At 42.0% G+C, this 22,009-nt stretch overlaps 1 protein-coding gene across 1 annotated transcript in view; it reads left to right on the forward strand.

The window, feature by feature from the left end:
* Positions 1–5,181: 5,181 nt before the first annotated feature.
* PARD3B (par-3 family cell polarity regulator beta) overlaps positions 5,182–22,009 on the forward strand; it is a 1,077,199-nt gene continuing 1,060,371 nt past the window's right edge. Inside the window, exon 1 of the mRNA XM_054478835.2 lies at positions 5,182–5,830. Within this exon, the coding sequence (XP_054334810.1) occupies positions 5,711–5,830 (120 nt within the window). The 5' untranslated portion in view covers positions 5,182–5,710. The remainder of the gene's footprint in view (positions 5,831–22,009) is intronic.

A 22,009-nucleotide genomic window follows, 5' to 3' on the forward strand; every position in this document is an offset into this window, starting at 1 on the left:
TTAATTCCTAAAACACATCACTCTTGGTCTTATCTCAGAGATATTTGCATTTACTGTTCACCTTTTCGCTGGGTTCTTCCCAAAGTAACTTTTTTCTCTTACCAATCCAATATAAATAGGTTCTCCCTTACCCAATTATTCTCTATTACATAACCCTGCTGTTTGTACCTTTTATTATACTTTATAACAATGTGCAAATATTTTGTTCATTTAATTAGTCATTTATTATCTGTCTTCCTCACTAGAGTCTAAGCTTCATAGTCACTTTGTACTCAGTTACATTATAGGTGTTGAAAAACTACTGTTGCATTAGAAAATGAATGGTGGATTGAATGAACTAAGGTGGGGCTTCTGCCTGTCTCTCAGGTCCTCTGCATTCCACCAAACACAAATCCGATCATGTTATTGTCCTGCTTAAAATCCTTTGGTGGTTTATAATTTTCTGCAATAGTCATTTAAATACTCAGCAAACTTTTTTGATATTTACAATTGTGGGGAGAATAAGTGTTCAGAATCTTAAGTTCAAATTGAAACTGAAGGAATAGGTAGAAGAATGAACACCATACCAGCACTTCCTAGCCCAGTGAGAGTTCAAAGCCTTGAGCCATGGCTGGCTCCGGTGGCTCACATGTGTAATCCCAGCACTTTGGGAGGTCAAAACAGGCAGATCACTTGAAGTTAGGAGTTCAAGACCAGCCTGGCCAACATGGCGAAAACTCATCTCTACTAAAAATACAAAAATTAGCCAGGTGTGGTGGCACACATCTGTAATTCCAGCTACTCAGGAGGCTGAGGCAGGAGAATTGCTTGAACCCAGGAAGCAGAGGCTGCCGTGAACCGAGATTGTGCCACTGCACTCCAGCCTGTGCAATAGAGTGAGACTCTGTCTCAACAACAACAACAAACCACAAAGCCTTGAACCAATGTTGGTCAAATATCTAATGTTATAAATTCTGTTACCAGACAGACAGGGAAGTGAAGAAAGCACTGGACTATGATCCAGAGGTTCTGGGTTCTGATTCTGGCTGAACCAGTTTCCTTGACTTCTCTAGTCCAGTTTCCTCATCTACAAAACGAGGATATTGTATCAGGTAATCTCCAAGGCCCCATTCAGCTCTGTAATTCTGTGATTCTCAGATACTAGATTAAATGTTTCTGGATTGTTTTTTGAGCATCAAATGAAATACTATGTATGTAGATTGTGAACTAGAATACACATCTTAACATTGGTTTTGCTATGGTCCTGGCACCCTCATTACAGAGCTAGTTATACTTTGTCTCCAGAAGTTGTGTACTTGATGTGCAGTTTCTATGTATCATTTGAATTGTTTCACTTTGGAAGTAGTTTCAGACTCAATGAAAACAGGTGACATTTAGAAATGCTGGTAAGTGGAAAAAAAGTTGAAGGAGGGCAATATATCTTGCCTACTATGTGTTGAGTGCTTTATGTATATTACACCTTAAAATAGAGTTATCATCCCATTTTACAAAAAAGGATAGTGACATATGCCTAAGATTACTCAGCTTATCACTGCACACACATGACTTACACACTGAAATGTCCAGGGCCAAATCTCTCTCTACCTTCTGTCAATTACATGGATGCCCGTTCACTTCCTCTCCAAGTAAAGGGATATAAATGAGAATCAGAAAGTGGCCTTCGGTAAAGTAAGCAGAATTGAAAAGAGAACTCTTGGCTGCACCCTTACCTCAAAGCTATCTTTGGACAGCTGAACTTGCTGGAGAGCACCCATGACCACTGCTATTGGCCCTCTTTCTAACAGTCTTCTACAAATGCCTAGAGGTGAAAGGACTTGGTCCTATCCAGAGTAGGGCCTATTCCTGTGCTTACCGTTAATGGGCCCCAATGAGCTTCAGAGAAGGAGACCACACAATGAGGAAAACAACGAATTAATAATCAAAATTAACTTAATACAACTGCATCAGAACAGTTTCCTTGCTTTTGGTTGTTTATTTTACTTTTTTTTTTTTTTAAAAGAGATGCTCTTTTCATGATTCAGCTCCTTTTCAAGAAAACAAACTTAGGGAGAATATTAGTTTCTACAGAGTAGAATTCGGTATAAGGAGGGGTGATATAGCTGTATCATTTGCGAAGACTTGTGAGTCTTGCTTATAGTATAGACAAAAAAATGGACCTTCCAAAAAGCTGGTGGCCCATATTCCCCTTAGGGTGAAGAGCATTGTTATTTGTGCATCCAGGAGAGCTACAGAAATAAATAACCAAAAATGTCAACAAATGAATGCCATGCAGTATTTAGAGACAAACAGCTCTAAAGAAGAATGCATTCTTGTCCAGTTAAACGATAACCCAGACCATTTGCTTTTAAATATAAAAGGGAAAAAATGAAAACGAATACCCATTTTTCTCTTTCTTTTTTTATGCAATCATTCTTGTACCTGCTTTCAGAAGGAAGCAAAGAATGTGATCTTTTATACTAATGCTCCAAGGGTTTTAGAAATAAGTTAATTTAATTAGTAAAATTGATTCAATTTTTTTGTGATAAATAGTACTTGCTATAAATAATTCCTTGAAAGGTAAAAATATTTTATTTAACAGTGCAAAACATGAGACTCAATTACTGGTCAACTATAGATTAAATATTATCATTCTTCATTCAATGTACACCTGATAGTACCTGACATTTTAATTATACTTCTGCAAGGCAGGGTGGTTTAATAATATTGGTCAGGATTATTGTTCTTTCTCTGTACAACACTTCTTTACTGGCTACTCCAGTACTTGCTAAGCTGTTGGATAACAAATGGAAAAATATCACATCACAGGCAATATTTATCTACCGAGCAGGCAAAACAAGAAAATGGAACCCAGGCTTGGCATCCTCTAGTGTTACTCAATCAAGGCAAATTATTTATTGTCTTCTGCCCAGGAGGTCCCATGGGGCATGAAATATTGATTTAGGAATTTGCTGGGCATTGATGACTGTGTGTTGCAGTTGTGTTCTTTTTTTAATCCCTTGATAATATATGGTCAATTGTTTCTATATATGCTATGATGAGGCTGAATAACAAATTAAACCTGGCTATTTAATAAACATGAAATGTAAACACTAAACTCTTCATACTAACTTAGGGCTATAAAAGGTCACCCCATGGTGTGCAGGATTGCACAATGCACTGTTCACATCCTTGTCTAGAGTCATCTCTTCCTTCATCTCACAATGGCATGGCCCCTGCTGCATCCCCTAGGTCCTGATTCCAACTTCCCAAGTGGAATTGGGAGAGCCGGAGTGTTCTTTATGGTTCACTTGGGGATTCTCAAAGCCAGGACTTTGGGTGGGAGGTTCTAGATCTTGGGAAGGAGCTAAAGCTGGGCTAAGAGGGAATTTGTGGTGAAGAGGAGGAGCTATTCATGTCCCAAGCAGCAGAAAATGAGTCTGGAGCAACTGTAAAGCAAAAAGCCATGAAGCAGGAAGGATGGCAACATGCAAAGTTATTTCATAAGTGTAAAATCTTTGCTCTGCACCATTCTATAGGTCCATGTAATACCCAACATTAAAAGTGAGGGCCACACATTAATGCATGGCATCAGTATCTATTTGTTTGTTTGATTTACTCATTGGTACTTCTCATGTAAGAAACAGCACAGCAGTTACGAAGAAGACTGGAATCAGATGACCTGGGTTTTAAGCCAGCCTCTGCTACTTTCTAAGAATGAGATTTTAACCAAATCATTTAACCTCCTTTGGCCTCAGCTCCTTATCTCTAAAAAGAGGATAAAGTGTCTTCTTTGAAGAGAGCTGGCCTGAGAATGGAGACCACACTGAGGAACAGATAGAGCCAAGAGCTGGACAGATCTAGCTGGCCCCTGAGGACATGGTTTGAGTTCCTGCTTTCAACCTTGCCTCAATGTTGTGCCCTCTGGATCTTCTGATTTTATGAGGGGATCAATTCTGTCTTTGGTTTATTTAAATGTAAATTAGTTTGTATTGGATTTACAACCAAATTACAATGGACTTGGTTTACATGATCCTCTTGGTTGTCACTGACCTTCTATACGTAGAAGACAACCAATATATACTTACTGAATGTATGAATGAGCTAAAATTTATTTTTTTAAAAAACCTCTTGCAACCCATGAATTTAATCTCCTCTGCATTATCATACCATCCTAGGCAATTCAAGTTCAATTTAAGTGTGTCCACAAAGGAGCACATCCTTCTGTAGAGAAACACGTGACGCAGCCCTGAGGGTCTTGCTGGATGAAATGGATGGCTAAGAAAACTGCAGGGAGAGACCAGAGATTGAGCTCAGAAGACCTGAGTTCTTTTCAACAGAACCAACACCATGGTCTGCTCAGTCTCTTGACCTCTCCGAGCACCATTCTTGATGCACAAGATGCGGATAATAATATCTACCTACAGGGCAGTTGTTAAGCTCAAAGGAGCTCACTTACATGACAGCTAAGAATGAAACTAATGTAGTTTGTTGGTTTCCCCCACATATTCCCATTTCAATTGGTGATGGATACACACCTGCCAAATCATGAGCCTAAAGGTGTTAACTTTTTTTTTTTCCTAATAAAATGCGCAACGGTAGTCGCATTCCAGAAGGCTATGTGTCAACACACGCGATCATATCTGGGTCTTGGGTGTGACCTTTGGCCGAATACTCAGTGTCCTCGAGGGTCTGTAAAAGGAAAAGTTTCCACTGGCGCGTTCTCTCCAAGGTTCCCTTCAGCTCTGCTATCCCAGGGCTCCTGAGGGCAGCGGCAAGGGCTGTGCTTAAGGCGAGTTCCTAACAGGCCCTCGGGACACTCCTGCATCTCAGCACCTGGCAGCCTCGCCTCTTGGGTGTTTTTGGTGGGCGTGACTAGAAGCACCTGCTCCTGGGCTCCTTTTGCATCTTGCTGCGGTCCCCTCCTGTGAAGGGCGCAGCTCTGCAGTCTCCTCGCTCTTCCCTCGGGGTGTTCTGAGATCCGGTTTCAATCCTCGAGTGTGTAGCCCTCGGGTCCCCTTACAACTCCCCAGAGCTCCGTGTGCATGCGTGCGAGAGGGAGAGCCAGGGAGAGACCCAGGTGACGAGACGAGGCTCCCGGGCTCCAATTACTGGCCCGCAGGACCGGGGCACGTCGTCGCCCAGCGTGCGGCGGGGCCCGGGAGCGCCGCGGCCCCTTTAAGAGCCGGGCCCAGGCCGTCCCCGGGACCGCGGGAGCCCAGAGCGCGGGCGCCGCGGAGGAGTTGGGAGCCGGCGCAAAAGTTTCCTCCCAACTCCGGCCCCGTGCGCAGCCGCCGCCGCCCACTCCAGCCCCGGGCTTGGGGCCGGCCCTGCCACCGCCGCCAGGGCCAGGGCCAGGGCCAGGGCCAGGGCCAGCGACAGGGCAGGGCCGGCAGTTTCGCTTTGGTGGGCGCGGAGCAGCCGCCTGGGCCGGGCAGAAGTAGGAGCGGGAGGAGGAGGAGGAGGAGCCGGGCCGCGGAGCTGCCGTGTCCCGGGCCGCCGGGCACCTGGGAGGTAACCCCTTTCCGCGGCCGTCACTCCCCGATTCCCGCCACCTGCCGCCTGGCCAGGTGGAAGGGGCGCTGCCGCGAGCCTCCGGGCCTCAGGGTGTTCCGGGGAGCGGCGCCCCGGGTCTCCGGGCCCACCCGCCCCGGGCGTCCTCCGAGAGTGGGGGCTGCGCCCGCGGGGTCAGACACCTGTTCGGCCCGGCCCGGCGTGGTCGCCAGGGGCCAGGATGAAAGTGACCGTGTGCTTCGGCAGGACGGGCATCGTGGTGCCCTGCAAGGAGGGCCAGCTGCGCGTCGGCGAGCTCACCCAGCAGGCGCTGCAGCGGTACCTGAAGACCCGGGAGAAGGTGAGCGCGGCGCGGAGGAGGGGGGCGCGGCTGCAGCTAAGGCACCTGCCAGGTGCGACCCGGTGGCGACACTCAGGGGATGCAGAAAACCCAGGGGATTATGGGGCACTGCTTGTAGCTGCAGCTGTTGTCTGTTGCTAATATCAGTGATCTGGGTGTCTTTGGGTATTTGTGGGCCTTGAGCTCTGAGGGTCGTGGGTGGACCTGCAGCATTGGAGTCTCTTGGGAGCTGCTTAGAGCTGCCCAATATAGGGACTTACTCCAAACCCACCGACTCAGGATCTGCTCTTTAACGAGATCCCCAGGTGATTGGAATGCCCACTGAAGTTTGAGAACCACTGGTTTAGAACTTGAGGGAACGTCTTAAAAGGTGCTGCTCATCTAAGTGTGATTTTTGACCCATTAAGGCCCGCCTCACTTAGGCTCCTTGGAGTTAGAAAGTTGATTGTGCAAGTGACACATACTCGGAAGTTACAACTGATGGGGCCTTTGGAGTTTCAGCCTTGTGAGCTGCCCTGTCTCAGTGACTTGGGCAGGAACTCAGGTGGGAGAATGCTGTTTGCTTAGCCAACCTGTCTACATTTTGAGTGTTTTCAGTTTAACGTGGCAGATTCTATGACCATTTACTATGTGTGTGGGCTGTTGTCAGGTCCTGAGTGACTATTAAAATGAGAAAGACGTTCCTAGCTCTGTAACTGAAGTCAGGAACAAGTATAAATTAAGTGACAATTTTTTTTTAAGTGTGCATACATGTTGAGAAAATATCTGGCACTAGAACTTATGCCAAGTATTTGGGACTTCCTCAGGCCTTTGGGACTTCCTCAGTGAAACTTTTAAATGAAGGCATTGAATAACCTTTTAATTTTTTGAATCTTCACATGGAACATTTTGTATGTCCCAAATCCTCCTCAAACAGGGCAAGTCACAAATTCTTGTTTTAGCGGCCAGTGGTTCTCTTAATATTTTGTCTCATGCCATGTGACTAAAATAGTGGGTTGGTCAATCTAGTGATGGAAAAATGTAAGTTTTAATTTCTTTTAACTTCTTATCAGTTATCCAAAGCATAAAAGTAAATTTTTCTTAGAAGTATATAGCTTAGGGGTTTAAGAAAATACTTGCACCTTCTTTGCCTCCATTAAGAATTATTATACAGAAAAAAAATTCAGCTCTGGACAAATACATGTGCATATTGCTTTGGATACTCAAGAACTGGAGGAGAGTACAATGAAAGGTCTATTAATATATTAAATATAACCCCTAAAGATGAACTCTTTACTGATGGAATTGAGGTAGAGGAGGGAAAAAATTAAAGTGGTTTATAAAGCTGTGTGAAAATCTACTGCAATGTTATGTGTGTGTGTGTGTGTGTGTGTGCGCATGCATATGTGTTTGCCATTGTTAAAATAGTGTTTGCTGTTTAAATCATGTAATTCAGTTAACTGGGATTTAAACAAGTAACCATTTGTCTATTAAATCATATTTCACTAACTTTTGAATGTGAGCTAAGATTAATAGTAACAACATTACTCCAGACAGATGATTGAAATAGATCTCATTGAAGGATTGTCTTACCAAATTGAAGTTACTTTTTAACTATTAAATAATTTATGCCCTCAAATCTTCTATATTTGGAAGTTTAGTACAGGAGGCTATCCAAGTAAGAGATAAACTACAAGCTTGTAAATACCATGAAGAGAACTAACCAGCTGATATTTAATTCACTATAATTTGATCTTAAAAGGTGTTAAAAAACTATTGACATTCTGGAATGGAAACGTAACTTATAATATCACAGAACAATGTAGTTGCATTGATCAGTTTACTATTATTACCAGACTTATATTTTTCTGTTTACATTTATATATTAGTGAATGTGACATTTAAAGGTCACCTGAAGCATATAAATCCTTCCCCTTTTTTTCGCTTTTAAAATTTCATTTTAAGAAGTAGTAAGTGATGATTTTTCCCCTCCCCAAGTATTCTTCTCCCATAGTTTCATTTTAAATAATATTGTAATCATAACAAGATTTAACTAATATTAAATGGTATTCATAATGGCACTAAAAGGTCAATAAATACTCTAACAAATTCCATGCTTTTATTCATTTTTTTAAATGAGAAAAGACCAGAAATGTCAAAATTCAATTTGAAAAACGATGTGTAATAAATTCACTTTCTGTAAATCAGCGAATTTCTGTACTTCGTAATAATAAGCACACTAACAAATAACATGTATTGTGCTTATTCTGTGCAGGCCCTGTTTTAGGAACTTTATGCTTGTGACTTATTTCTCCCAACAACCTTAGGAGATAGGTACTATTATTATCCCCATTTTACAAATCAGGGGAAAAAGAGACACAGAGGCATGACAAGTAAGTGGTAGATTTGGGTTTAGAAACCAGGAACTGTGTCTCTAGATGTTTGCTCTCAGCCATTAACTGCATAGCCTAGTACTATATATGTTGTTACGAATTGGAATTTATCCATATTATTTGTTTTTTAATGCTTGATTTAAAAAGACATTTCTGTCTACTAACTGCTATATCACATCAACCTAAAAATAGCAGTTTTGCTTCTGGAATAGTGATGGGACATCCACAAGTTTCTCTTAATTATATATTTTATGAGGTCTACATGTAGAAAATCTAGTTTCTGAGGCAAATATTGTAGGATTTGCAAATCAACTGTGAAAAATATTCCTCAGTCTAACTACAAATGGGAAAATGGGCAAGATCTTAGACATCCAGGTGGCGAGTGCTATAAAGAACCAAATTTGGTGGGAACATGAATGTAAAGTAAGTCCATTATTTTCTGAGGCACTGAGTAACTTAGATGGGAGAAAGACAGGTTTCAAGATTGAGGATGGAAGTTGAGGTTTCTAAAGTTTGGAAAGTAAGTGAAGTCCAGGGATGCCATTCTATATTTCGTGGACAGTGTCTGAGAAGTAACCACTACCTGTTGAGAACAAAGAAAACGTATTTGTGGAATGTTGGGAGCCCCCGAATCAACATCAGATAAGGCCAGAGGTTGGCGCGATCCTGAATATACAGGAGGAGCTTTTGGGAAGGCTTTAATTATGCTCTGAAGTCTGGGCCTTTGAGGTTCCTGCCACCATTTGATGAACTCCATTGGAAATGTGGTGGACTGAGAGGTGAGAACTGTGGGATTGCTTATCTCCGAATCCTGACACTTTATCAGTGTCCCAGCCTCCAAATCCAATTTAGTGAAGTTGTTAGTGGAGAAGTGATTGTCTTCTTACGTGCTCATGGTGGGGATCGTTGAGTAATTAAATTTATCATCAAAATTATGTGTCACAGGTGAATGGGTAATTGAGCTGTATCCTGCAGGGACTCTCAACCCTGGCTGAACATCAGTCACCTCTAATTTTCACATTAAACATTTTAAACATTACAAATACCTGTGTCCCTTCACCCAAGATTCTCGTTCATTGGGTTAGGAGTGGGTCCTGGGCATAGGTATTTTAAAAAGCACTCCAGGTGATTCTAATGCCCAGCCAAGGTTGAGAATCACTAATCTACTCCTCTAATCTTTTCGTATTGCTGAACTCATTGGATTTTAAACTCTTTTGATGGCAGATACTGTGTCTTAGATATCTACACACCAATCTGTTATTAAGCAACAGAATAAGCACAATACATGTTATTTGTTAATGGGATTATTATTATGAAGCACAGGGCTTAAAACCTTGCTGTCCAGGGATTCAAACCTTTTAAGTATCTTTCACTGATTTACAGAAAGTGAATTTATTACACATTGTTTTTCAAAATGAATTTTGACATTTCTGGCCTTTTCTCATTAAAAAAAAAAAAAAACGAATAAGAGCATGGAATTTGTTAGAGTATTTATTGACCTTTTAGTGCCATTAGGAATACTCCTACTCCTACCCTCTACTCCTACCCTTAAAGAATTCTTCCTATAGAAGGTGCTCAAATAATTGCTTAAAGTGAACATTCATTTTATATAGACAATTGTCCCTTAGTATCCACAGGGGATTGGTTCCAGGACTTCCCTTGGATACCAAAATCTGCAGATGCTCAAGTTCCTGATATAAAATGCTGCAGTGTTTGCATGTAATCTACACACATCCTCCTGTATACTTTAAGTCATCTCTAGATTATTTATAATACCTAATACAATGTAAAAGCTATTTAAGCAGTTGTTATACTATACTGTTTAGGGAGTAGTGACAAGAAAATTGTGTGTGTGTGTGTTCAGTACAGGTAGTTTTTTTCCTAAATATTTTTGATCTGTGGTTGGTTGAATCCGCAGATGCGGAATGCATGGATGCGGAGGGCCGACTGTGTGTGTGTATGTGTGTGTGTGTGTGTGTGTATTCACTGAGGGTGAAGTGAATAAGGGAAAGACTTGTCTAGTAATGAGGATGTATAGTGTGTTCTGGGGTTGGAATGAATGAGAAATAAGAGCATTGAATTCGTGGGATAGCAGGTATGCTGGAATTTACAAAGGCCAATTTGTGGCTCTGACTGTATCTATGAGTACATCCTTTTTTGAAAAAGGAAAAATTATATTTGATAGGGTTTTCAAGATGAATCTTTTCTGTATTCAGATATTTTGAATAATATGTTTGTTTTACAAGTTGAGGCAGCTTCCCAGAACTGGGAATAGTCTGATTAGACTAACAATTCCATTCGCTGATTAACTGTGGGATCAGAATCTGAGAGAATTTGTGTAGTAAGAAGAATCTGGTATGATAATGTGTGGGAGTAGCCTGGAGGAATAGGCTAGAACTCTTGAATTTCTAAACTTTTCAGGCTTTGATGCCTTGTTACCTAAATAGATTTTAAGGTTCTTGTATACATAAGCTAGGCCCAGACTGGATTCCTCAAATGCTTTTCAATTGATTGGGCACTGACTTACTTGAGTGCTTTATTTCCTATTCAGACCTCACTTCTTTACAGCATGTGGACAGAACTGACTCGCCATCAGCATTACACATGCTTCCAACTTGGTTTTGGTTCTGCTACTCAGTTTGCATTGAGCAGCTTCTAAGTTTGCAAACAGAGGGCTCGTGGGGCCTGCTGTGACCCACAGACATATTTTTGTAGGTCTGTTCAGTGTTATATTTTGACTTAGTTGTCAGCGTTTAAATATTTTGAGATTTCATGCAAAACTCCAGATTCCTATCTTCTTTGGGGGAAAAGCAAATCGGAAGCTCTGACAATGCTGGGCTTTACTTTCCCACATAGCAACCATCAGTTGGAGCTGAGACACCTCTGTTCTCTTTAGAAAGAATTATTAATGCTCCAGTCTCCATCATTGCTTCCCTAACAGTGAGGATAAGTTATTGTCATCATGCTTGACTGTTTTTACTCTGTGCTTATTTTCTCACTTATGGCCTTAATTCACGGTTGCTATTTGGCCTGCTGGTGGGCATTTGAGTTTGTGCTCCTGGATCTTCTCTCCCCTCCCTCCTCTTTCTCTTTCTCTCCCTCTCACACACACATCCTCACACACCCTCTGTGTATAATCCGTGCACATAAGGTTTGCTGAACTGGGTTTGGCTGGTTATCTGAGCTGAGTTAATTGCCCTGTGCACGACTGGGAGCCACAGCCCTGATTTGTAGCTTGAGGCCCTGTGCTTAATCAAGTGGCTTAGTTAACCAGGAATTCATTCCCAGGGTGTTCTGTGCTACAGATTCCCTTTGAAGAAGTTGGGCAAATGGTAATGTTGTCAGATTTTTGTGAGACTGTTTTCTGAGTGGACTGTTAAAGATATCTGAGGAGTGTGTTAAACATTCAGAGCTTTGGGCCTCTCTTGGAAAATCTAAAGCAATGTAGTGCAATAGAACTTTCTAGGATGAAGAGATGTTCTAGATCTGCATCTTTCAAGAGGGCAGCCACTAGACACATGCGGTTGCTAAGTATTTGAAATGTGCCTAGTGCAATTGAGGAACTGAATTTTAAATTTTAATTTAAATGTGAATCGCCACAAATGGCTTGCCTTAGTGGACAGTTCAGATCCAGTGCTCTTCTGATGGGTTCTGTCAGCTGCTTTTGGAAACCACTGGCTTAAAGACCAGATCCCAGGCAGTCCTTAACTTGACGTTGCTACTCAGTTCTGTTGAGAACTTTGCCATCAGAAAGGGATCTTCAGATACTCTTTGGTATCCACAGGTGGTAGAGAGAGCCTTTAAACCTTCAATGCTCCACCTAGACACTAGCACAAAAACTAGCTGGGTTGGAGAGTAAGCCCAGGTCGGCCTCAGTTTATACCTTTGGTGCAATAGGCTGAGGATGTACATCCTCTGTCTCTGGTACTGGGCAGAGAGTGGGCCAAGAAGGAGCAGTGAACAAAAATCTAGGCCATTTTTAGTGAGATTTAGATGCTTCTCGACTGATAGAAATACTAAACATCTTCAGTTTAATTAAGTCCCAGCTATTTATCTTTGTTTTTATTGCATTTGCTTTTGGGTTCTCGATCATGAAGTCCTTGCCTCAGCCAATGTCTAGAAGGGTTTTTCCAATGTTATCTTACAGAATGTTATAGTTTCAGGTCTTAGATTTAAATCCTAGAACCACTTTGAGTTGATATTTGTGTAAGGTGAGAGATGAGGATCCAGCTTCATTCTCCTACATGTGGCTTGCCAATTATCCCAGCATCATTTGTTGAATAGGGTGTCCTTTTCCCACTTAATGTTTTCATTTGCTTTGTTGAAAATCAGTTGGCTGTAAGTATTTGGGTTTATTTTTGGGTTCTCTATTTCTGTTCCAATGGTCTACGGGCCTATTTTTATACTAGTACCATGCTGTTCGGTGACTATGGTCTTATAGTATAGTTTGAAATCAGAGCTTTTCCATGGCAAAAGGAACAGTCAGCAGTGTAAACAGACAACCCACAGAGTGGGAGAAAATCTTCGCAATCTATACATCTGACAAAGGACTAATATCCAGAACTATAATGAACTCAAACAAATTAGCAAGAAAAAAACGGAACAATCCCATAAAAAAGAGGGCTAAGGACATGAATAGACAATTCTCAAAAGAAGATATAGAAATGGCCAACAAACATGAAAAAATGCTCAACATCACTAATGATCAGGGAAATGGAACTCAAAATCACAATGCGATACCACCTCACTCCTGCAAGAATGGCCATCGTCAAAAAATAAAAAAAAATAGATGTTGGTGTGGATGTGGTGAACAGTGAACACTTCTACATTGCTGGTTGGAATGTAAACTAGTGCAACCACTATGAAAAACAGTGTGGAGATTCCTTAAAGAACTAAAAATAGAACTACCATTTGATCCAGCAATCCTAGTACTGGGTATCTACCCAGAGGAAAATAAGTCATTATACGAAAAAGATACTTGCACATGCATGTTTAGCAGCACACTTTGCAACTGCAAAAGCATGGAACCAACCCAAATGCCCATCAGTCAACGAGTGGGTAAAGAATCCGTGGTGTGTGTGTGTGTATATATATATATATATATATATATATAAAGGAATATACCTCAGCCATTAAAAAAAGAGTGAATTAATGGCATTTGCAGCAACCTGGATGAGATTGGAGACTATTATGGCAAGTGAAGTAACTCAGGAATGGAAACCCAAACATTGTGTGTTCTCACTCATAAGTGGGTGTTCTCACTGACACAAAGGACTTCAGGGACTCAGGGAGAAAGGGTGGGAAGGGCACAAGGGATAAAAGACCACAAATTGGGTGCCGTGCATACTGCTCGGGTGATGGATGCACCAAAATCTCACAAATCACCACTAAAGAACTTAGTCATGTAATGAATCACCACCTGTTTCCCAATAATTTATGGAAATAAAAAAAATTTTAAAAATACTGAACATCTTAAGCACATGCTTCCTGGAACCTACACTCCCCTGATTTTTTTCCTATCTATTGTCAATTCTCAGGCTCTTTGGTGGTTCCTTCTTTCCTCCTCTGCCTCTTAGCACTACAGTACCCCAGGACTCAATTCTTAAATCTCCATGTGTCTCTCTCTGCTTACAGTAATATGGTTCCAAATACCACTGGGGTGGCTCCAGCCCAGGTGTCTTCCCTGAGCTGCCAGCTCTATATACAGCTTTCTTGACCATTTGCCTGGGCATCTGGTAGGCATCTTACACTTATAGCATGCCCCCAAATGAATTCCTAATCCCCAACTCCAAACCAAGTCCTCCTACAGTCTAAGCATATCATTAAATGGCAAGGCCATCTTTCTAGCTATTCACCAGAAATGCTTGTCATCACCCTTGACCAACATTTTTCTCTCATGAGCCACATACAATCAGTCTGCAAATCTGGTTGACTCTGCTCTCATACTAGATTTGGAATCTGACTACTTTTCAGTCTCTTTCCTGTTGCTATACTGGAGCTTGATTTTTATTATTTTTTTCTTTAGATAGACTTTAGTGTCTCCATTTCTGCCCCCGAGACTCCCACATTACTGTCTCTCCTTAACACAAAAGCTAGAGTGACAATTTAAAATTCTAGTCAGGTCATGTCATTCTTCTACTGAAGATCTTCTGATGGCGCACATCTCTCCTAAATGGCCTTGGAAGTGCCGCATGATCTGACTATCTGTGCAGAATAAAGTTAACGTAGCAGGCCTGAGACTGCTGTCCTTAGAAAGCCCTGCTTGCAAAGCTGGGCCTTGGCTGGTGGCATCTGGAAAGTTAGATTTGTGGAGGGCTACCGTCATTCCCTTATCAGAATGGCTCACTGTGCAAAACTGTTTCTGCAAACAATATGGCTTATGCTGAACACCTGCTCTTTTTCTGGGAGTCTGGAATTTTTGTACATGCTAAGCAGAAGATGCCTATGTGATCAGTCCGCAGTAAAAACCTTGGGTGCTGAGTCACTAATGAGTGTTCCTGGTAAGCAACATTTCACACATGTGGTAAGAACTCACTGCTGGGGGAATTAAGCAAGTCCTCTCCAGTAAAGGAAGACCCTTGGAAGCTTGTGCCTGGTTTCCTCCAGACTTCACTCTGAATGCCAGTTTCTTTTGCTGATTTGGCTTTGTATCTTTTCACTAATAAATTATATCCATGAAGGGCCTAGCACGGTGGCTCACACCTGTAATTCTAGCACTTTGGGGGCCAAGGTGGGCGAATCACCTGAGCTCAGGAGTTCAAGACCAGCCTGGGCAACATGGTGAAACCCCGTCTCTACTAAAAATACAAAAATTAGCCAGATGTGGTGGCACACTCCTGTAATCCCAGCTACTTGGGAGGCTGAGGCAGGAGAATCTCATGAACCTGGGAAGTGGAGATTGCAGTGAGCCGAGAGTGCATCACTGCACTCCAGCCTGGGCAACAGAGCAAGACGCTGTCTTAAAAAAAATTTATATCCATGAGTATGAGTATATGCTGAGTTCCTTGAGTTCTCTTGGTGAATCATTGAACCTGGAAGGTCTTGGGGACTCCAGCACCCTATCTGTTACTTCTCTGACCTCATCGTCTACCACAGAGCTGTCTGTTCTCCTGCCTCAGTCATACTGATCTCTTGTCATGTTATTCAAGCATGCCAGACAGACTCTTACCTCATGCTGTTTTCTCTCTTCCTAAAATATTTTCTCTCAGTTATCCACCTATCTGCTTCTTTCATAGTTTCCATCTTAAATAATTGTTTTCTTCTTCAGGAAGCCTTCCTGACCACCCTATTTATGATTATAACCTTCTGACCACCCTTTCTATTGCCCTTCCCTGATTTAGTTCTACATACAGACCACATTCTTCCTACCATACCACTTATTTTAACTGTATTTCTTGTCTCCACCACTAGAACATTAACTTCAATAAAGGTAGAGATATGTGTCTCTTTTGTTCATTTCTGAACCCTTAGCTCGAAGAAGAGCACCAGATCATAGTAGGGTATCAGTAAGTTCTTTTCAAAGAAGTAATTCTTTTACCATGCGTCCATCACCACCTGTTGCAGCTATCTCTTGTTGTATTACAAACTATCACCAAAATGTAGTAGCTGAAAATACCACTCAACAACATGATTGTGTAGGTCAGGAATTTGGACCAAGCACATGGGGGAAGTCTCTGTGTGATGTTTTCTAGGTTTCGGATGCTCAAGATGGCATCTTCACTCACATGTCTAATGCCTCAGCTAGAATGGCTCTGCTAGCTGTGAAGGTAAAGCAGCCACTCTCTGGTTTTGATGAGTTTCATGGCCTCCTAGATGATAAGGCACACACATGAATAAGCCAGTTTTGCTTTAGTGGTATGTTTGCAGGGATACAATATAGACAAATAATGCCCTTTGAAAGAGATGACACTGAAGCCGTTTTGAAAAATGATGCGGAATTTTCCAGGAGAAAAGTGAGATAAGACATTCTAGGTGGAGGGAAGAAAGTGGTTGAGGGAGTTGTGAAAAGTTGAGTGTAGCCTGGAGAGGAGTGGGTGCACACACTATTTTGGACCAGATGGTGATGGTCCTTGGGTGCTGCCCTTAAGGGAATTTCATGCTATCTTAATGTAGCTCTCCATTTTATTACAAATATACTCACATTTTGCTTAATTTGCATGAGTTTAAAAATGTGTGTTTAAACTTAAAATGGAGCATTTTCAGAAAATTGGGGAATAAATTACCTAACTTTGTAGTATGTCTGTTAAGGCCTCATTACTTGGTTGGTTATGCTGGTTTTCACACATTCCCCTGCAAAACTGTTTTCAACAAAATTATCAAGATCTAGTAGCTAAAGGCCATGGTTACCTTTTACTTCTTGTTTTTGATGATGTCCCACCTTTTAAAACTCTACTCATGGGCTTTTCAGGATTTTTTTTTTTTTTTTTTTTTTTGAGACAGAGTCTCACCCAGGGGCTTTTCAGGATTTTTAAACATCTGTCTTCTTTTAGTCTTCACAGATGCCCTCTCTACCATCTTCATGTATGTTGGTACACTGGGGTTCTGGCCTTGTCCTGCATGGGATCTCATTCACCACATGGCTTCACCTACCCGTAAATACACACTTCTAGCCCTGAACTTGCTCTAGACCCCAATATCTGCCTGCATCTGGACTTCATTACCTGGATGTCCCACAGACAATTCAAGCCCACTCTATTCTCTGTGAATCTGCTTGCCCCATTCCTTGTAGCCTGTTACTGCACACATGGCACCATCATTCACTTGGTTGTCTAATCCAGAAACCTGGATATCCTTCACACCTCCCTCATATTCCACCACATGTCCAGTTGCTCAGAAATTTCCTTTGATGCTTTGAAGTGATCTCTCTGGGATCTGCTTCCCCCTTATCGTCTCTACATCCCAAGAACAGAGAGTGAGTCTTATTTATTTTCTTATCTCTGTTTTTAGCACAGTATTTGATATATAGTATAGATACTATAAATGCTTGCTAAACTAAGTCAAATTCCACATTTTTAAAATAAAAATGAGAATGAGCTTGTAGTCAACATGGTGTTTGTAAGTTTGGAGTCTTTATATATGGTAGATATACATATTTTTAAATCTAAATGCAACTTTTATCTTGATTATCTTCAAATGCCTCATCATCTCCAAATTTGCTGTAGGCAGTAGTTTAGTGGTCCATTGTATCTGCCACACTGATTGTCTTAAATAACAGTTTCAAATTCTGACAGGTTGACTTGCTTCTTAGATTTTTCAGACTGAGTGCTTTGTAGTTATGGATTTTCCATGAAGCAACATAATGTTTTTGCTTCATGCAGGTTTGCGTGATTCAGTCTCTTATGTTTGAATAATGTTTGATTTTCAGCATTCATTAATTTCATGTTGATTTTAAAATTGTCTAGATTATCTCAATTTTGATGGATTCTTTATTTTTGACAGGCATGATATCTCTGTCTTAGGAGCTACTAAAATTGAGCCTGCCCCCTGTTGCTGGGCTCAACCATTTTGATTGCTTAACTCTCATTTTTTGGATTGCAATGTGGTAGAACTGCAGGATATCAAGATAGGCCAGTTAAAAAGGTTTTCTCTCAGTTTAGTCTCTATCAGATGCAGTGCCAAGTATCTTCCAGATAAATATGTCCTGCATTGCTCTTGTCCGCTGCCTCAAGTTGAGGATGTTAAACTCTCTGAGTTGTCCGTGTTTGCAGATGACATGATTGTATATTCAGAAAATCCCATTGTCTTAGCCCAAAATCTCCATAAGCAGATAAGCAACTTCAGCAAAGTCTCAGGATACAAAATCAGTGTGCAAAACTCACAAACATTCCTATACACCAATAACAGACAAACAGAGAGCCAAATCGTGAGTGAACTCCCATTCACAATTGCTAAAAAGAGAATACAAGACCTAGGAATCCCACTTACAAGGGATGTGAAGGACCTCTTCAAGGAGAACTACAAAACACTGCTCAACAAAATAAAAGAGGACACAAACAAATGGAAGAACATTCCATGCTCATGGATAGGAAAAATCAATATCGTGAAAATGGCCATACTGCCCAAGGTAATTTATAGATTCAATGCCATCCCCATCAAGCTACCAATAACTTTCTTCACAGAATTGGAAAAAACTAAAGTTCATATGGAACCAAAAAGAGCCCTCATTTTGCCAAGTCAATCCTAAGCATAAAGAACAAAGCTGGAGGCATCATGCTACCTGACTTCAAACTATACTATAAGGCTACAATAACCAAAACAGTATGGTACTGGTACCAAAACAAAGATATAGACCGATGGAACAGAACAGAGGCCTCAGAAATAACACCACACATCTATAACCATCTGATCTTTGACAAACCTGACAAAAACAACAAATGGGGAAAGGATTCCCTATTTCATAAATGGTGCTGGGAAAACGGGCTAGTCATATGTAGAAAGCTGAAACTGCATCCCTTCCTTACACCTTATACAAAAATTAATTCAAGATGGATTAAAGACTTAAATGTTAGACCTAAAACCATAAAAGCCATAGAAGAAAACCTAGGCAATACCATTCAGGACATAGGCATGGGCAAGGACATCATGACTAAAACACCAAAAGCAATGGCAACAAAAGCCAAAACTGACAAATGGGATCTAATTAAACTAAAGAGCTTCTGCACAGCAAAAGAAACTACCATCAGAGTGAACAGGCAACCTACAGAATGGGAGAAAATTTTTGCAGTCTACCCATCTGACAAAGGGCTAATATCCAGAATCTACAAATAACTTAAACAAATTTACAAGAAAAAAAACAACCCCATCAAAAAGTGGGCAAAGGATATGAACAGACACCTCTCAAAAGAAGACATTTAGGCAGCCAACAGACACATGAAAAAATGCTCATCATCACTGATCATCAGAAAAATGCAAATCAAAACCACAATGAGATACCATCTCACACCAGTTAGAATGGCATCATTAAAAAGTCAGGAAACAACAGATACTGGAGAGGATGTGGAGAAATAGGAATGCTGTTACACTGTTGGTTGGAATGTAAACTAGTTCAACCATTTTGGAAGACAGTGTGGCAATTCCTCAAGGATCTAGAGCTAGAAATATCATTTGACCCAGTGATCCCATTATTAGATATATACCCAAAGGATGATAAATCATGCTACTATAAAGACACTTGCACACGTATGTTTATTGCAGCACTATTCACAATAGCAAAGACTTGCAACCAACCCAAATGTCCATCAATGATAGACTGGATTAAGAAGATGTAGCACATATACACCATGGAATACTATGCAGCTATAAAAAAGGATGAGTTCATGTTCTTTGCAAGGACATGAATGAAGCTGGAAACCATCATTCTGAGCAAACTATCACAAGGACAGAAAACCAAACACTGCAAGTTCTCACTCATAGGTGGAAATTGAACAATGAGAACACTTGGACACAGGGTGGGGAACATCAAACACTGGGGCCTGTTGTGGAGTGGGGGGTCTGGGGAGGGATAGCATTGGGAGAAATACCTAATGTAAATGACAGGTTGATGGTTGCAGCAGACCAGCATGGCACGTGTATACCTATGTAACGAGCCTGCATGTTGTGCACATGTACCCTAGAACTGAAAGTATAATAATAAAATGTACCATGTACTCAGTGAGGTCTCAGTCAGACTTCCAATTAGGGGATCCTGTGTGAGGACTGCCTGTAACAATCTGATCATCTAAAAGTCACTTCAGTCACATGGAGGAAGATTTAGACAGTGACTTTGGGTCAGTATTGTGTTTTCTGCTGAGGATATAGAGTAAAATAAGACACAGCTTCTGCCACCAGTGGGCTTATAGATTTAACAGGCATAGAGGAGCATGGCAACAAACAGGGCATGGTATGATCAAGGGGCTTTGGGGCAAGGGGGGGTGGGGAAGTTGAGCAGGTTTCACTCCATGAGCTGTACCTGGCCAGGGGTTTGAAGGATGCGTGGACAGTTGCCAGGGAAGTAGGAGTGGAAGATGGGGCAGGACATGAGGGAGGGGTGGGAGCAGCCTACCACTGTTTGAAGGTAAACATGTATGTTTTGTTTGAAGGAGGAGGTTGGGGAGAAGAGGATAGAATTGTGGGAAGTTTCTCCAGGACAGTTGTGGGAGGGGTAGTAGGGAATGAGTAAGGGTCAAAGCCAGAGTTAAGGAAGCATTTGGGGGAGGATGGAGATATTGTTGGACCTACCTTTTTTGTTGATTGCCCTAGAGAGTGGAGATAGAGGGAGCTGGGACTGGAGGTGGAGGAACTGGCTCAGGTCCTGCTGTGGGAGTGGAGGTTAGATGTATTGAAGCAGAAGCAGAAATGAGCTTTGAGGTTTAGGGGGCAAAGTAATTAGGCTTGGGGGTTGACTCTTGGGAAGAGAAGTGTAGGTGGAACTGGGGAGAGGGCGCAGTCTCTCAGACATTTCAGTGAATATGCCTGTGTTCTAGCCACCCAGGCGTAGGGTTCCGAGATAAGGGGCCTTTGTTTTACAGAACCTGATAGGTAGGGATAGGAGAGGTGGGAGACTGAGAACAGATGAAAGGGTTGGTGAGCAGTGTGAGGGCCTGGAGAAATTAGAAATCCTGAGTTCGTAAAGATGCCAATCTTTTGCACCAGTTGTTCAGCATTGGATTAGAGCCTCGATTGAAGGTTGGGATTAGAGGGCAGATGTGGAACAATCTGGTGCTCAGAAATCAAAGTTGTTAGGCTCAGTTAATGAAAGTATAAATTGATATGGGTGGTTTTTAGACTTTGGTAGTCACAGTGGCTGGAAATCTTCCTTTGCTCCTCCAGACCCGCTCTTGTCCCTTTTCCAGTCCCCTCTGTGATCCAGGAGGCTGAGCTGAGTGGACTTTCTTGCCCTCTGGCTTCTAGTTAGGGTCGGCCATTGGGGAGTCCCCAGTGAGAGAACAAGGGGGTGGGCAGCTCCATTCCTGCCAGGTCACTGTGGGCTGGCTGCTTCCTTTTCCTAAAGGCCACAGCTCCAGCCCTATGTGCTCATCTCCCTATCTCCCTTGTATTTTTTTTTTTTTTTTTTTTTTGAGACGGAGTTTTGCTCTTGTCGCCCAGGTTGGAGTACAGTGGCGCGATCTTGGCTCACTGCAACCTCCGCCTCCAGGGTTCAAGTGATTCTCCTGCCTCAGCCTCCCGAGTAGCTGGGATTACAGGTGCACGCTGCCACGCCCGGCTCACTTTTTGTATTTTTAGCAGAGATGGGGTTTCACCATGTTGGGCAGGCTGGTCTTGAACTCTTGACCTCAGGTGATCCACCAGCCTCGGGCTCTCAAAGGGCTGAGATTACAGGCATGAGTCACCACACCCGACCATCTCCCCTGTATTAAGGTCACTCCTTCCCCTGGCCTGTTGGGTCTCAAACAATGGCAAGGGATTGCTGCCGTTAGGAGCATTGTCCCTTGATGGTTCACTGCCAAAGTTTGGACTAATAAAGACAGTAAGAAATATTTGCCTGCGTGACTCAGTATCTACGCACATCCGTGTGCGCACGTGTGCGCGCTCGCGCGCGCGCACACACACACACACACACCTGAAACAAAAGTTTCAGGAGAGTACTTACCTTTACTGTGAATGATGCCCTCTGATTTCTAAATTCTGTTTTGTTTCACTGAAAAAGTAGTTGGGATGTGCTAAACTGATTTCACTAATGGGTTAGGGCCCATAGTAAAAAAACCACTGGAGCTTCCTGATGTTTATGGACACAGGATGGACCATCAGATCAAGTGACTCAGAAATCCTCACAGCACTAAGATCTGATTGTTTATAGATTTAACCAAAG

Source organism: Pongo pygmaeus, chromosome 11, assembly GCF_028885625.2.
Source record: "Pongo pygmaeus isolate AG05252 chromosome 11, NHGRI_mPonPyg2-v2.0_pri, whole genome shotgun sequence".
Classification (NCBI taxonomy): Eukaryota; Metazoa; Chordata; class Mammalia; order Primates; family Hominidae; genus Pongo; species Pongo pygmaeus.